Source organism: Pseudomyrmex gracilis, unplaced genomic scaffold (genome assembly GCF_002006095.1).
Source record: "Pseudomyrmex gracilis isolate BER0280 unplaced genomic scaffold, ASM200609v1 scaffold_33, whole genome shotgun sequence".
Taxonomy (NCBI): Eukaryota; Metazoa; Arthropoda; class Insecta; order Hymenoptera; family Formicidae; genus Pseudomyrmex; species Pseudomyrmex gracilis.
In genome coordinates this window covers 314,194-332,168 of record NW_018020617.1, presented here as the reverse complement: position 1 = coordinate 332,168, position 17,975 = coordinate 314,194, and the positions used below count along the sequence as shown (strand labels likewise).

The 17,975-nt window shown below is 36.8% G+C and overlaps 1 protein-coding gene across 3 annotated transcripts in view; it reads right to left on the bottom strand.

Annotated features, from left to right (window-relative positions):
• Positions 1-526: 526 nt before the first annotated feature.
• Positions 527-17,975, bottom strand: part of LOC109852714 (voltage-dependent T-type calcium channel subunit alpha-1G) — a 47,860-nt gene continuing 30,411 nt past the window's right edge. For 2 of the 3 annotated variants that reach the window (XM_020424140.1, XM_020424141.1), the window contains exons 17-34: positions 12,178-12,334; positions 10,256-10,411; positions 9,870-10,007; positions 9,231-9,491; positions 8,683-8,831; positions 8,444-8,593; positions 8,129-8,297; positions 7,671-8,017; positions 7,376-7,568; positions 7,078-7,227; positions 6,535-6,915; positions 6,206-6,398; positions 5,815-6,076; positions 5,380-5,660; positions 4,973-5,265; positions 4,632-4,890; positions 4,251-4,513; positions 527-3,916 (exon numbers count right to left, since the gene is read on the bottom strand). In XM_020424140.1, coding sequence (XP_020279729.1) covers positions 2,960-3,916; positions 4,251-4,513; positions 4,632-4,890; positions 4,973-5,265; positions 5,380-5,660; positions 5,815-6,076; positions 6,206-6,398; positions 6,535-6,915; positions 7,078-7,227; positions 7,376-7,568; positions 7,671-8,017; positions 8,129-8,297; positions 8,444-8,593; positions 8,683-8,831; positions 9,231-9,491; positions 9,870-10,007; positions 10,256-10,411; positions 12,178-12,334 — 4,759 coding nt within the window. In that variant the 3' untranslated portion in view covers positions 527-2,959. The remainder of the gene's footprint in view (positions 3,917-4,250; positions 4,514-4,631; positions 4,891-4,972; positions 5,266-5,379; positions 5,661-5,814; positions 6,077-6,205; positions 6,399-6,534; positions 6,916-7,077; positions 7,228-7,375; positions 7,569-7,670; positions 8,018-8,128; positions 8,298-8,443; positions 8,594-8,682; positions 8,832-9,230; positions 9,492-9,869; positions 10,008-10,255; positions 10,412-12,177; positions 12,335-17,975) is intronic. The other variant, XM_020424142.1, reaches the window with a different exon arrangement.

Sequence of the window (17,975 nt, the reverse complement as noted above, 5' to 3'; positions counted from 1 at the left end):
CTGTTCCAACACAGACAACATTTTCACTTTGTATACAAAATTGGCAGTACGAATCACAACAAAACTTGTGTCCGAGCCGTTCTAAAAACATAAACGAATATTTTGAGTGTTTTAGGAAAGGATTTTTAAGCTTGCAAAAAGATAAAATATGACAATAAGATTGGTACAGTTTTAGCAGAATCGCCGGAGAGACACATACGTCTATCCTTGTTTCTATCGCGTTATCTGTCCTTGTCTCGGTCTGACCAGAGGGCGTCATTTACTGAACAGCGTAGCGTCTGAGTGGCTGCCGCATTGAACTTTAGCCGACGCTTCAGCACCCTTTTAAATTACACATATACTACTGTAAAATATAATATTGACTGGTTGTTGTGTATGAACCCACATAGAACAAAACCTCCATTAGATATCTATCAGATTGCATAGCTATTAACGTTTAACGAACATTTAATGAGTTTTTTATGTTTTGTATGGGAATGAAAACGATGAGATGGGATCGTTTTTGACAAAGACACAAGCCGGTACGTAATCGTCGCTCGATTTTTATTGCATTTGTACATATTTAGTTCTTCTTTAACTCTCTCCACTTATCTCAAATCTTTTCACACATGCCGTTTCCCATCACACACGTATCCTACATTGCGTTGTACTTTTCGGCTTTATGTGATGAAGCGAAGTCGAAGTTTTGCGTTCACCAAGCCACCGATTAAGACGGGCGGTACACGCGAGACACTTCCTAGTCTTACGGATATCCCCATTACCGGGGTATACCGTTATCGTAATTAAAAATAACGCTTTATATATCTGGGGCTGACGACGGCTCCCGATTTTTGGTAGTTCTTTTTTTTTTTTTTTTTGCGGTTTTTTATTATTCCATTTACTTATTAGTTTCATGTTGTTGCAAGTTTCTTTAAATTACACGATCACTGCCTTCTCTACGAGCCAAAAAAAAAAAAAATAGATTCGAGATAGGCACGCTGAGTTTCGATATTATAACATGACTCAATCAAATACGCGTGTAGTACATACATACGATAGCGTATAGTTTACGATTTTTTTTACAATTATCTGATTTTATGGACCAATGTGTTCTGTGTATTTTTTCTCTTTTTTTCTTTTTGTTTTTAACAATAACGTACTCTTGCCAAATCTATTTTTTTTGATACGTGTGTTCGATCGCGATCGGTGCGTATGTATGGCTAGAGTTTCAACTATAATTCGGAAGTCAGTCGTCTAAAACGCTACCGAGCTATCGAGAGCCGGTCGTGGTGCCGAAGAGACGCGCGTGTACGTAAAACACACACATGGATACGCGTAATTACCTACATGTTTCCCTTAAAATGTCTAACACTATTGAAAGATTAGTAACGTATTCTAAACGCGTTACCATCCCAAGATCCTGTTAGACGTTTTAAATTAAACACGAAATTCGACCGATCGGAAATTCGATCGGCCGACGATTACCATTAAATTTTTTTTTATCTCAAAGCAATGCGGAGCGCGCACGCGCGTTATTGACATGTGATCTTAGCGACTACACCTTTTTTCAATTCTTCCGGGTTGGAAGAATGCGAATAGTTCATCGGTTCTTTGTTACCCTTTTTTGCAGCTGAAAAAAACGCGGGCACCACCACCGCACGAAGGTTCGTCAACGTTCATAAAAGGCATAGAGTTTATGTTTTACTTTTTCTTTTTTTTTTTTTTTTGTTTTTTTACTTCGACAATCGTTAAGTATATTACCGCACGCGGTAGTATCAAAATAAACCACACCAAGTGTAGAGTATAGAATATTCATAGATGTATGTATGTACAGTAATAGAGTTTCTACTTTTAAATCTCTCTTTGTTTTGTTCTCCTCTCTATGTTTGCTCACCCACCAAAAACCACCTAGACATTGATTTTCATTTTTTTTTTTTATTAAAAAGTCAGCTACATCTCTCACTCTCCAAAATTGTTGGCTATTTTCTGCTGCCACTGTTGTCACTGCTGCTGTTGTTGTTTCATGCTGATATATTCGCTGTGTGTTATATCGTTAGGAAGTATACTACGATTAAAGTATATCACAGATGTCAACGAGAAGAACTCTAGAGTGTGAAAAAGAGTTGAAGTAAAACGAAACGAATATATAAAAATCGCGATTCTCGCACGACGATTGTTTATATGATTTTCACAATTGATCGATCAAATCAATTAATTAATTAATCGATCAAGTGTAGCAAGAATACAATTTATATCGATCAATTGTATAAACATGTTTGATTCACAACCGACGATTTGACGGCGCGCGATTATGTAGAAGAGAATAAGAAAAGGCGAGAGAGACAGTGTGGTCCAATTAATTGCAGTTTTGTCTTGTAGACTCGACATAAGATCTAGCTATAAACTACTGAAAATTGTTTTCTCTAATTTTTTTTTTTTTTTTTTTTTTTTTTTCCCGACGCGATCTACGTCGTTCGTCTTCCTACCAATTCCTACAAATCGATTTCCACAATGCTTCGGAACTTTTTGAGTTTTGGTTCCGTTGGCAATAAAGAGATTGTCATAGGTTTTCAAGTTGCGCAGATTGCGCGCATTTTTGCACAGCTGTTTTTAGTTCTCAGTAAATTTCTCCCTGATTTACGTCGTTCGATTGTACGCGCAGTTGTATTTAATATCTCCTTTACAGGATATGCGGGATGCTTTCTCTATACTTTCTTTCTCTCTCTCTTTCTCTCTCTCTCTCTTTCAAAACTCAACTTCCCTAAATGTTCGAGCTTTTGGCAAGTTCACGGCGGCGAAGTGACTAGAATATAAGGACTATATTGTCATGCACTACAGTCTTTCTTAGAGCCTTTTCTCAAATCCTTCTTTCTTCACGCCTAAGTATTTCCATTATTGTGGTGTACCACGTTCCACTTTCTAAACTTCTCGCAGTACACACACGGACTAGAGACTACTTTGGGCTCGTCTTCACTCTGGATTAAGAAGGATCCAGCGATCCACCAGCAAAGGACGGTCTCTCAGATGTTTCCCTGTTTTCGTTCGTGCCGCCAGTGCCTTCACCTCTGCAACCATCTCTCATTGTCATAGTGGAAGAGATAGTAGTTGAGGCGTCTAGGGTCTCATCGTCGCGCAGTCTTCCACCGCGACGACGATGTCCGTTGCTGCTGCTCGCCGAGTCCGTGTCGTCCACGTAAATTCTCACATCGGATCCGATCGCGCCGCCCTCGCCGATATGCACCCCGTCAGTAGTACCAGTTGCAACATTATCGTTGCCACCGCTTCGGCTACCACTGCCGCTGCTACTGCTGATGCTTCCGACGACACTGACATTGCCGACACCACAGATGCTGCCAACAACGCTGATGCTAGCGGCGACGCTGATGCTTCCGGTACCGGTGCTCTCGCTTACATTGCCGCACGGCGACGGTATATCGTCGGATCTGTCGTCAGTAACGACGTAGATGTGGTTATAACCTTCACCGCGAATCATCGCACTGTACTGATCACTGGCAATGCTGGCGGAAGTAGAAGCAGCGCCATCATGTGTCGTCTTCAGCTTGGACGGCCTCCTCTCGTTGATCACCGATTGCACGTCGAGGTCGTCCTGTGCCACCGTTGTCGACGCCTTCGGCTTTTGTTCATCCAGTCGAGCCTTGCCGCCAGCGTAGCCGTTCGCTATGCTGAGCGTTCGCGTGCCGCTGCTTCCAGCGCTTGTGTCCGATTGCGACGGCGTATCGCTCGACGTTCGGCGACTCATCATCGCTTTGGATGGGTACATCTCGACGGTCGGCATGAGATAACGATCGCTAGTTAACCTCGGCGGCACGCTTAGGGTGCTACTGCTTGAGGCGGCGGGAACAACTAGCGTAGGGCTATCTGGCGGCTTGCTGACGCTCAACAAAGACTTATTCTCTCGTGTTTCGTTGATGCTTGTCTGTAAAATTAACAGTGTATTTACAAGGAGCAATTGATAAAATATCTAAAATGACACATAGATAGCGACAATAGTATTGCTGTTGTCGTTGACAAGTTTCATCTTTCAGAAGAACATTGCTGTTGTCAACGACAACAGCAATGTAATATTACTACTATATATGCGTTGTTTTGAATACTTAATCGGTTTACGTATACACTTCTACTTTAACACGTCACACTATAGTATTATAAATGTTTTCCAAATATTATATATATTATTTATAAACATACATAAATATATATACATATATATACGTAAAATAACTTTTGAATCACAATACATGATTTCTTACTTGTGACTTTTGATGTTGTATATGACTGGTAGTTTGACTAGCAGCGGCATAGCTGCGGTGTGCGATGATTCGGGGCACACTCAAATTGTTTACGGGTTTTTCGAAGACCTCGGTGACTTCAAAATGCATTGGTAACAGCGATCTTCGTTGATAATGACCAGAGTGGAAAGTTTGTCGGCGCTTTGACTTAAACTTGGACGGTCTTGAGTTTCGATAATGCGAACTGCGGCGTTTCTCGTCCAAAGACATGGAAATCGAAGCGTCTAAGAAATTGACAAAGTCAATCGAGTAACTTAATTATAAATCACAGTGCAAAAATTATGATGTACATATTACAATATAAATAAGAATTATGAATTGAGATAAATAATGAGTTTTTACCATCGATATTTCTCGGTGGATTATAAATGAAATTTGCAGGTAAAGAACGAACTTTAGCCAACCCTGGTCTTACAGCGGATATCTTTTCGTTTTCCACAATAGATTCATGTTCTTTGTCCTCATCATCGTCATCCTCATCTCCATCCATTCTGTGTATTGCTTCGTCCTCCTCATCCTCTTCCTCCACCTCAAGAAGTTCTTCCTGTTCAGCTGCTAATTCTCTCTCCAACTGCGTCTCCATATCGAGTTCATCTTCCATCTGTGTATATATTATTTCTCTCGAATATTATTTATCTCATTCAGAGATTAACTTATTACATAAAATCTCTAAAAATTATTACCTGTTTGTGACTTTCTTCCAGATGTTTCATCAGCACTGCGACGACGACATTTACCAGTACAAATTGTGCCATCAAAACAAAAATAACGAAAAATATCGGCGCAATAATAGTGCTCACGCAACAATTCTTAACGCAATCTGCCGCATCGTCGCAATCATCCCTCAGTGTATCTTTCATGATTCCATTCCAATTATCGCCGGTAGCAACTCGAAAAAGCGTTAAAAAGGCCATGCCAAAATTGCTGAAATGAGCGTGTTCGCCGAGACCCTGACAAGGCATATCATCATTGCATTCTGTAATAAAGAAGTAACATAATTTTCAAGGGTCATCTAGAAATATAACAATAATTTATGCAATAATATAACAGGTTAATTAAATTTATTTGTATCAAACTATACAATAATTACCTAATCGGCCAAAAAGCTCTACTCCTAACGCAGCAAATATGAAGAAAAGTAAAAAGAATAACAACCCCAGATTGCCGACCTGCGGCAGTGCTTGCATCACCGTGTCTAAAAGAGCCCGTATGCCCTTTGCCATCTTCAAAAGCTTCAATACTCGGGCTATTCGCAGCACTCGCATTACGCGAATTATCGTAGGATTAATAGGAATGATTTTGGATTCGACCTCTTCCAGCACAATGCCGACCACTGATAATATCACTATTCCTACATCTAATTGATTCCATCTATAAAAAAAAATACATTTTGTGATTTGCAAGAATTGTTTCCATTAAACGTGAATGAAAAAGGTAAAGCTGTATCTTCAAAACACACACAATTACGCGTGATAATTCAAAAAAAGAAACAACGCAGAAGAACACAAAAAAGACTAATGCTCACTTATCCTTTAGATAAAGCTGCAAACCGAGAGCAACGAGCTTCATGACGGACTCGAGAATAAAAACTGCGGTAAAGAAGTAATTAAAGATTTTCAACGCGTAGGTCAGCGCTTTCGGCATCATGTAGAACTCCATCGCCATCGTGACAACATTAAGACCGATAACAGCAGCGATTGCCAGATCGAAGTACTTGGATGTCACGACGTTGTGAACGAAGAGTCGGGATTTGGAATAATTGGTGTAATATGGCGGCTCGTGCATCTCTGCAAGTTACAAACACGACATTGCATGTATATATATATATATATATTGGCATCTTGCGACAGTTCTCGCTCGCACGATGTAGAAGTAGCATTAATCTAATTGACCCCCCCCCCCCTGCAACCACTCACTTCGTCTCTTTTTCTCCATCTGCAGCGCGCGTTTGGCCGCCCTTCGCACGCGCTCTTCCTTCTCCTGCTCTTCGCGGCACCTGTGAAAATTCTCCACCACCACGCCGACGAACATATTCAGGACGAAGAAACCCACCAACAATATAAATGCGATGAAATATAATAAACGCCACTCGGAGTAATTTTCTATAGGCTATAATCAGATTTATTTCATCAGTTCGTTATTACAGCTATAATATAAAAGCACCTCACACATAGAAAAGAGATGTATATGTAGAAAATTATTTATTAAACTTAAGAAATTTATTCAAGTAAAAATTGTTTTTTACCTGCTGATCGACTCCAACAGCGTCTAAACCTGTGTACATGATATTCACCCATCCATCTCGCGATGACAAAACGAAAAGTGACATAAGGGCTTTGCCAAGATCGTCGAAATTATATTTTCTGTTGAGCCACACGTTTCGCTTGTCAGCCAGACAGTCCGTTTTATTGCGTACATTCTTGATGTCAGGGCCTTCGCAATAATAGAACGCACCCTTAAACAGTTGCACGCCGAGGATGCCAAAGATAACGAAAAACGTGCAACAGATCAGAACGATGTTACCAATAGGTCGTAACGAAGACAGCAACGTTTGAACGACCAGTTTTAAACCAGGTGCGCGATTGATCACTCGCAGAGGTCTCAATGATCTTAATAGTCTAAATACCTGTGTCATTTGAAAAAAAAAAGAAAATAATTAGATACATCAATCTTCAATTGATTGAAAAAAAACATTTCTTTTGTATGTATATTATGACCATTTTTTGAATATAAAATAAATATAAAAATTAATATTTACTTTTGTATTTAATAATAAAAATAGACTTACTCTCAATATTCCAAATATTCTGGGGCTACTGGATGAGAGCAATGACATTGACAAATCGATTATGGAAATAATAACCAGAGCGCCATCCATAACATTCCAGCCTGAAGTAAAATACGCATCCGGACCATATAACATACCCGTTGCGACAACCTATTCATATAAAATAACATTGTTATAAAGTCCGCACAAGTTTTCATAAATTATATACTATATGATAACTTTTTATCTAAATTTAAATTTTTATCGTATCATTATAAATGACATTATAGTATTTTTAAAAGTATTGCATTGACATTACCTTAATAAACATCTCGATGGCAAAAACAACAGTAAAAATATAATTCGCGGTGGATAGAAAAAGTCTTTCACGACTGTCCGGTGGTATATTTGGTCGTTCCATAGCCAGAGTAATGCAATTCAGTCCGATAAACAACAACACTACGTTGTCGAACCATTTTTGCTCGACGAACCATTGACACAAGATACGAAATCTTCGATACCGAGACAATCATGAAAAGAGTCTCTTAATCATCAAGTTAATAGAATAGCACATTTTAATTAATTATTCTTTATATTTATTTTCTAACAGTTACCTGTTATTTGGCGGGAATAAATATAGGGAATAATTTTCACGCTCCTGCAAACAGCCCTTCGGTTCAAAGAACATAAATATTTTTTTTATCTTCTCGATGCTGCTCGCACTCCCATGGCCTCCGTTCGACGGAGGAGTTTGCTCGCCTGTCGTTCTATGATGTTCCTCTTCCTGATCGCGAAGTCGATTGATTCTAGGCAATGGACCGGTCTCCATCGAGAGATTGTTGATTGTGCGCGGAGTCGAGGACGGGGCGAGCATCTCGTCCAATGCTTTTCTCGTGGATGTCTGTACGTTATCGTACCCGCGTAGCGAATTTCTTCGCGAAAGCTCGCCGATCCAACGCATCTACAAGTCATCGCGCGTGATGACAAGTCATCACGTTGCGAATGATATAGAAATTCGCAGAAAACAAATACTTTCTTTCGAAAAAAAAAAAAACATTGTCGTATCACTCACCTGATTGGGTGTGACGGTATAACGACGAATCGACCATGGGCCATGGCTGTCGAGCGAATTATTAGGACTCAAACTACGATTATTGCTTGTGAGGACGGTAGTTCGATTATTAGGCGCGTCGCGTTGTGTGTTGTTTCTTATTGAACCGTGCAAATAACCGCCGTTAAATCTAGAAACAATTTCTCAAATGTGTAGTATCTGTGTTTATAAATTTCTTATTACTTTATATACACTTGATGATATGTTGTATTACCCTATTGGTATTACTTTATCAGTATAAATTTTTTTTGTATAAAAATGACATTTTTTGCTTACGTTGGATTAGATCCGACAATGGTACTGCGTCCATTATTGAGAACAGTAGCGGTATGGCTTGTGTGTTCGTCGTCACTTTGCGACCATCGTTTCCTTCGCAAAGACGGTCGAGTCAATCGCCACGAGTAACCTCTTTGTATTCTCGGCGGACTACATATATACAAACAAAAAGAAAAAAAAGCAATATATTAACTGCAGATCGTTTAATATTAACTGAGAAGTATATATACACGAGCTACCTAGAACTCGAGTCCCTCGTTGAGGGATTAACGACGGCTGTGACGAGGCTTATGCGTCTCGGAAATTGACCGGCTATTAAGTTGTTCGTCGGTATTTTGGTAGATACATCGGGCAGCTTTAACAATCCCGAGGGTATGCTGCACTGACTCTGCAAATACAATAAACTCGCCGTCATCATATTTTCTGATCGCACAGTTCTTTTAATTTAGTTTTTCACCGAAGTAAAGACAAATAAGTGTTTTTCAAATTGCATGCGCGCTTTGTCAAAACATTGCTTTCCCAATCAAATTTCATAAAACGCGTATTTCGTACTTTTATTTATTATTATTTTTTTTATTCTATTTTTATATTTGAACAAAGTAGTGGAAGCTGTTTTTGCTGAGTAATTTGAAGCAAATTTGAAGCAAGATAATTTAAATATCATGAACAGAGCGATGTTCTGAGTGGAAGAAAAGATTGATTTCAAATATCCTTGATAAACAATTGCAACAAAAGTGGCCCCTTCTCGCGTAACAAAGTGTCGTTTTATTGAAATAAAATAACATACACCGGATCGATCGATAGATTCGATTGAAAGGGCATAAACTGGCCGAGGGGAGACGTCCAGGGTGGTGTTAGGAGAGTCTTGAGGAGTGGCCGCCGTATGAGTGATTATTGGCGGCTGACCCGCCACACCCATCATCTTGCTCTCTTTCTGAATATTACACTTGGGTTCATCGATCTCCTGTTTCCACACGCTGTTCTGCTTCTCTCTGTTATCTTTGTACTTCCTAAGTTCCTCTGCACTTTGCCAAGAGTTTTTCTGATCCTGCAAATCATCGCAAAAGAAGAAAGTTAATACCGTAATGAGCTGCTCAACAATTGTTTATAATATAATTTTATAAATATTATTTTGAAAAAAAAAAACAATTAGTCACTTATGTAATGTTGTATGTGATAGATATTTTATGTACTGTACGTATCTTTTTACATTATAAAAAAAAATGTTACAAATACATCTACTGTTTTCACAAAAAGTTCGGTTAAAAGAAAAAAAAATGAATATTTCGAAATATAAAAACTTGTTGTATCTCACTCACAATCAATCTTTCTCCCGTCCGACACAGAATAGAGTAATAAATAAACCATCGGACACGGAATACTTGGATAGAATTAACTATACACGCGAAGGAGGATGACAAATTACCTGAGTATATGTATCACTGTCAGAAATCGAATGTGATCCCGATATTCTTGACGACCCATCCTCGCTGCCTATTCCAGCTTCTTTCGTAGCAAGCTTTTTTGCCATTTCCCTCTGTTCTCGTTCTCTTCTCTCGTTTCTCTGCGAAATACAATTATCACATTTTTTATAATTACCATGTTCTTCATACGCAATCCGATTTGATCTTTATAGTATATATTATATCTTAATAATATATGTAACTTTTTTAAGTATGACACAATTTATAATATAAAAAAACAATATACATAATGTAAAGATTAAAAAATATATAAGTTTCTATTTTTTTTTTTTTTTTAGTTGCATTACGCGTGAGAGGAGTGACACAATGAACCCTTTTTGACTCCTACCTCCGAAGAAAAACCTTCAACAAGAATGGCGACCAGAAGATTAAAAAGAACATAATTTCCGAAGGTCATCAACGCTACGAAATAAAGGGCAGCCCAGTGAGATGTCTTCTGCATACCGTTAAAGAGAACGACGTTCCAGTCTTCCTGCGTAAGGATCTACATAAAAAGAAGAATAGGAAGAGACTTTCGCTACATATAATGACGCAAATATCTATATACTTATTTAATGAAACACATGTTTGGTAAGACGTTATTTTAAATTTGAAATGTACCATAAATACTGCAAAACAGATGAATAATCTAAAATATTTTTTTAATTAAAGTTTCAGTTGGCACATTTTTTATATCTCCATAAATAATATATATAATCTTATCTTATATCTATACAAAAATAAGATCTTTTTTTAAATCGATTATGTTTGAAATCTTCTTTTACTGACTATATGCAAAAATATATAAATATTAGATTATACAAAATATTAGATTCAAACCATTTTTTTTTTATATAGAAGCGTATAGTAATAAACATTGGTGTGGTAAAAAAAAACAACAGACGCACAAAACGTCTTACTAATCAGTGTCAATAATTTTACGAATATACGCATGCGTTAAATGTTTTTTTCTATCACGAATTTCTCTTTGAGAACTTTTGTTTGTATTTGTTTTTTTATTATTTTTTGATATCGATATTTGATAGTATATTATTTTTAATTTACTTCTCCCAGCCTTCACACACGATGTTTAGAACTTGAAAAAAAAATTGTTCATTACACGTGCAATGTCGTTATATAGCAGTGTTAGCAATTATAGTAGCAATTTTCAATCATATAAATTACGTTTATACTTAACTTTTGCGCATAACGTCGATAGATATAAATATAACACAAAACAATTCAATGAGATTTATGCATTATGTGCATACATTTGTACATAGAAAGAAATTATTACGCACATAGGAAAGTATCAATATAACATACAATAATTATTAATTCTTCGCATGCCTAGTGATAAAGTGTAAAGTATATTTTTTTCCAAAACATAAAAAACCAAAAAAAGTAAAAATTTTCATTAGAAAGATTTAGAGATTTTTTTTTTTTTTCTTATAGACTCTATTAAACGTAACATGTAATTATTTATCATAAAATATGCGAAGAGAGTTGATTATGTCGCGATAAATTTAAAAAAATTCATTTATAATACAACACATTTTGTCATACGCTGTATCGAATGTAATAAACAGAAATACGTGATAGAAAGGCAGAAACTAGCACGAGCGGCTTTCTGCCGCACTGTACATATTATAGTTGCCTCACATGGATGATTGTATATATAAACTAGAATCAAGATTAAAAACACGATCGTAGGTGGTAGTTCGTCGCCGCGCAGTTTGATCCGCGCGAGCGAACAGGATGGTATGAAATGTGAACGTCGACATGTAACGTATACCGTTGCACGCAATGTAAATACAAAAGCAACCATTAAAGGCTCCGTTGCTCGGCACGGATAACAAAGAGACAAGAATGGAATAAAGCGTGGGTGAGCTTAGGAAAAACGAAGGGATCCATACATTGAGGTTTCGTTAGCTCAACACAACGAAGAAATATATGTACACATATATATATATATATACACATATATATACATATACATATATATATATATATATATATATATATATATATATATGTGTGTGTATATATATATTTATATAACGAGGATAGATGTTGTATATATACAATCAGGAACAAATAGAAAACATGAAAAACGAACATAGACGAAAAAAGAGACGTGTATATGTGATACGCAAAAACACGTGACGGAAAGAAGAAATGGGCGTATATGTATATATAAATGTCGCCGTTATAACACGCGAGAAAAAAACGTATTATGTAGAGTTAAAAGACAGGGGGGAACAGTGATACCTGAAAGACAGTGACTAGTGCCCAGACGATGTCGTTGAAATGTTTGCGATCACAGCGGCACATTGGGTGCCGCGAGACCACCTCGGCACAGGTGCAGGGCCGACTCCGGTCCGCCCACATGCAAAACTTACCCCCGAACAGGTACATTCCTAGGATGCTGCAATCGAGACAATCCGCTGGCCTAAAGTATCCCCGCGATACAGATCGGGATTCAGGATTGACAAAGGGAACAAGTTGGTTGACATGGGACGGGGAATTATTGCCAAACAGCGCATGTGTCTCTGTTCTTGTCATGTGTTACAACATATATAAACGTTTCTTTCTTTATTTTGTAAAATTAATTGCGTAGAAGTGTGACAGAGAGATTGAGAGTTCTTCTCGCGATTGCAATTGACACAGTTATGTTATCCGCATCTAAAATTTGTACGAACGAATTGACACGTCATCAATGTAAATCGCTAATAATTCTATTAATTAACATCCGACAAGATGATAACTACAATCCTCTCTTAATTAAAACATATACGTCAAATGTAACTGACAATGTATAAATTAAAAAATATAATAAAAAAATACAATCAAAAATATGATATAATAAACAAAATTTGTTAAATGTAGATAAATCACTTTTCACAGATCTGTTTTTCAATCTGCAGTGTGTATACGTTATCTTTAAATTCTTGATATGAAAACAGAGAAACATTTTATTGATGAGATGAGTTCTTAAATTTTTTTCAATTCATCTCGACAAATTGGGAATATTTTTAATATACATTGACTCTTCGATTCAAATGTGTTACTTATTTTTCGTGATTTCGAGAACAGAAACACTACGCTATGAGGAGATTTTAAGCAAATATGTTGGACAAAACAGCAAAAAACGATCGTAATTCGAAGCTCGTACAGTCACATTCTGCAAGTTCGGCGTGTCTGTACATAGATATACATATACATATACACACGCGTATATGTGTATATATATATATTAATGAATAATATGTATCGTGTATTTGCATTATACACAGGCAAATGTGTGTAAAGTTGGTATACATTTATGAGGATTGTGAACGAATATCATATTGAATGTGTACCGTTGTATATATATATATGTTTTATTAACACGTACAACGAGGCGGGATAAAGAAAGAATCGAAAAACTAAAAATTCAAGAAATTGATCATTTTACGATGTTTAAATTGTTAAATAAATTTCTCAACGTACACGTCAGACATGCATGTTAATTGTTCAATCTAATGCTTCACGCGAGCACTCGACAATGCTAATTTTAGAACAGACGTTAAAACACTCATTTGACTTTGTGACGTCTGAATTCGCAGAAGTCATATAACACACATGTGTTATTCGGACACGTCCGGGCAAAAGAATTATCTGCCAAGTCTGTCAGTCAGACACATTTCCGTCCAGTTAATCTTTCTTGTGGATTTTCGTTGACGTCGAGCTGCACAAAAGTCGACAGACTGGAATGCGCGCAAATGCGTGACGGAGCTTTAAATCATCTTCCCGCGAGTCGCGATAGATATTCGCGCGCGCGTACACATACACTTACCGGTGCCTTCGTGTGAAAATAAGCGACGCGGAAAGAGCTTCGTAAAATATATACGCGACCGCAAAGAAAAATGAATAGGAAGACAAGGCACCTGCCGTTGCAGAATGTCACGGCGAACATTTTGCGAAAGGAAGGAAAAAGGAGGAATATAATAATTGCCAAGCGTAAATATATCTTTCTAATACGTAAGTACGGCACATGTATTTTGCGACGAGTCTCTCTCAGTAAATATATATTTGCAAAAGATTAAAAAAACATACAAATCTACCGAGACCGCAATATATATGTTGTTCATTACAATACGTATATATTACGTGCCTTCCACGATCTATCTGGTTTATATATCTAAGATTAGTATAATAAAAAAGTTGTGTGTCTCTCTGTTACCTACAAAATTATGTTAATTAATTAACCCTTTCAAACCGCTATATAATATCTTAATAACTTACAATTAAACTACTAAAGGTAATATAGATCAATTTTCTGCGATCCAGTTTCTAATAAGCATGTTTTTTACATGTTTTGAAATATGTATACAGCATTTTCTATAAAAAAAAAAATAAAATAGTATATGTGTGGTGTAATCATTTTAAAAATAAATGTATCTATTTGTGGAAAAGAATATAAAAACTATGCGTGCGATATTTTTATTAAATTAGAAGCTGTTTAATTTGTTCGGCGGTTTTTGCGATACGTGTTCCGTCTTTCTTCAACGTATATTGGTATGCCGAAGGTTAATAAATAGCGCTCTGTTCGTGTTATTCGTGTGCGATTGTTATGAGATTTTCGTTTCGAGTCGTTGGATATATAAATTCTCGCAAATATTTTGCGACGCGACAAAATTCTTCTGTCAGGTCGGGTCGATATATTTCGCGCACGTAACTGTTTAATTCGGGACGAGAAATTTTTTTTCACGCTCGAGTCGTCGTGGGCGTTCAAACGAGAGAGAGAGAAAGAAAGTGACAGAGAAGTCACGGAAAGAATCAAACTGAAGAGAGAGACGCAGAGAAAGAGAGAAAGAAAGAGAAAGAGAGAGAGAGAGAGAGAAAGATAATACAGAGAAGAGTGTAATACCGCGTGAATGGTAAGGTGAATACAAGTAAAGTATAGTGGAATACTGTAAAAGTACAAGAGAGACATAGAGATAAGCATGTGTGACGGAGAGAACAGTTAAGTAGTGTGCTACTGTTGAAAATGTGTGTGACGTAAGATCGAGGCATCGTTTGCGTACGAGTGCGTGATTCTAATAAAGTGAGATGTGTGTATGTGAGAAGAAGCATGGGTCGAGATAAAAAAGCTGAGATATAACACAAGTTGCCAATTTTCGACATAATCGCTTTCCGCAAGAGAACGGACAACGTAGGTATAGGAGATGTCCGTGCCATTTACCGGTGTCGCTGCAATGTAGCAAAAATTGACCAAGCGCTTCTTTTTAAGGTATTTATCGTGCGCGACACTTTTATTTCAATCTTACTGCTTTAATCTTACGCTATGAAGAAATATTCTCGAAATTCGACTCTTATGTCGTATATAAAATACTTCAGACTCTATTTTATCAGTACGCCATTAGTGTAGAAATAAATAAGTGGTTTTATTATGCTCAAAAACTCTGTAAACAATTTTATTTTCTTTCGTCGATGCAGTAAACTTTTAGGGCCATCGCACACAAAATGACATAGCTGCGTAGCACAGGACTATATCTGGACCAACGAGTATCTAGCATAGTTTTATGTAAATTATTATGGCAACTTTAGACACACACACACACACAATTCATTGATCCAGTGGTCTCATGCTATGCATATGCAGCTACGTCATTTTGTGTGTGACAGCTCTTTAGTAACGGTTGTCCACGCTTTGCACTGAACGGCAATCTGGGAACGTAGCGCGAACGTCTAACCGAATCTGCTGTCAAACAAAATTACTAAAATGGCTGCGTTCAGCAGAATAAGCTGTTTTGCATCTGTTGTAGAATTTTCTGCTGAACACCTCTTAGCGGTTTACGGTTTTACAACATGTTTGCTAAACGATCGGTATATTTTGCAGCAAACCAAAAGTACGCTTAATAAGCGTTAGCGTAAAGTGATTGCGCGGCAAACTTTGGCAAAGACAAATTTTCTAATCTTGTTAAATCTAAAAAACGAAACTGGATAACAAAATTGAACAACATTATAACGTCATTGTATATAAGTATAATGTTGTTCAATTTCGCGCTTATTAAGCGTACTTCTAGTTCGCCGCCGAAATATCGTGATCGCTTAGCAAACATGTTGCAAAAGCGTAAATCGCTAAGAGGCGTTCAGCAGAAAATTTTACAGTCGCAAATTTCCACTGAACGCAGCCAATAACTTTTTCATTTCGATACAAATATTAAAAAAAAAAAAGCAATTTCGAGTATAACGGAAGCGAGAAAATCACGAAAAAGTGACAAACACCCAAGTACGTTGTGCGAGAGACGACGTTGTTGCCGCCATTACCTAACGGCTAATCATGTCTCGTCAAGAAATATTGCAATCTTTCTGCAGTTTTATTTCGACAACTAGACGATCAATAATTCTAAGTTTCATTTACAATATTTGTTAATAATCTACCGCATTCTAGTTTTTTATCAATGTTGCGAGAATAATTCGGCACCTGAAGTTTAAAATGTGTCTTTTTCAATGGATTCACACGTGTATCACTTATAATTGCAAGCATCTCAGTTTTGACATGATTAAACGTTTAGAAATTTTACGAGCGCTTACAAAGTTTTTTGTTTAATACATGATTCACACAAAGTTGAAGGAGTTTGCAAGAAATTGATTTTAATACACGATAAATACCTTAACAACGTAACACAAAATTCTGTTCGATTCTCAATACAGTGGGATACATGTGTCAATTTTTGCGAACAGGGATAACGACTGCAGCAACAACAAATGGCGATTGAACACCTATATAGAATACACATATCACATGCAAAGCGCGGAATAGCACAACAGTAAGGCGCAAAAGTTATTTGTCTGTCGATATATTGCGATCCAAGTTAGGACAGAGAGCTAAATCCTGGGATTGCCCTATAATCCTACGAGAGAGGCGTTGGTATCATATACGCAGGATATTTGAGCGATCCTAGGGCTCCGCTACAACAACGCAAACGTTCCAGAAACTTTGAAACATCTTTATCGCTTTGTCTTAGAAGTGACTTTATATATGTATACACATGAATTTTAATAAAATTAAATTAAAATAAATTTAACAAAGCTAGATCAATCACTGGTGGTACGTAAAAAATTTGAAGACGAAAGACTTTTTTCACTTTCTTTAGATTCATTTTAATTTGATTTTGTATTTTCTGACAATTTGGAGCTTATTCTGTTTATGAATTATAATATCTCGTGAAAACACGTCTTTAAATGTTAATATCTCGTTCGAACATCTGTATTATTTGCGCTGTTTTCTGTCAAAATCTGTTATAACGCAACAAGCACTATGAACTTGGACCATCTATTCTGATAACAACGACATAACATCAAAAATAAACGTCACATTGCCTACAATAGGAATAAACAATTAAATAGTGTACGAAGCGTCTATACATAAAGTTTTTTCTCTCAATACTTGAGAAAAGCGACTGCATTCTTACAAAGATCTTGAGCTTTTAAACGTTGATTCGTTCAATATAAATTTCACATAAGTACAGCGTGTATTAAAAAATGCTGATCAACTTTTAGAATCATTGTTTCCAATTTTGATTTTCCGATTTCGTAAATTAGATATCAACCAAATACTAAACAAATTTTAGAAACAAAGATGCAATATCTTTTTAAAAATAATGACAATTATATTCTATTTTATTGAAAAGTAGTGAGATATATGTATATAATTATTATATATTACTGAAAAATATAAAGAGATTTACAAGATAGAGGAGAGTTCGCTTGTAGTCACGCGGACACATAAAGAAGTCAGCCGCTTGCCAAAACATGCTACAGAAAGGAGCCAGCTCGACGCGGTCGCAGATGACACACGGCATGGAGAAAGACAGCAGGTTAACATTGCGTACTGTGCTTATAAAGCAACGAACGGAGATTACAAACGGATAGAAGTAAAGAAGCACCGGGATTATCTCCGGCGATAATCTGTACCAGATGATCCGCGAGTTTCGTTTGCACGGCCTTCCGGTAGCAGCTCTTACCAGGCTTTTTTTAATTTCCTTTTCTCAATCAAATACATATATATGTGTATATAT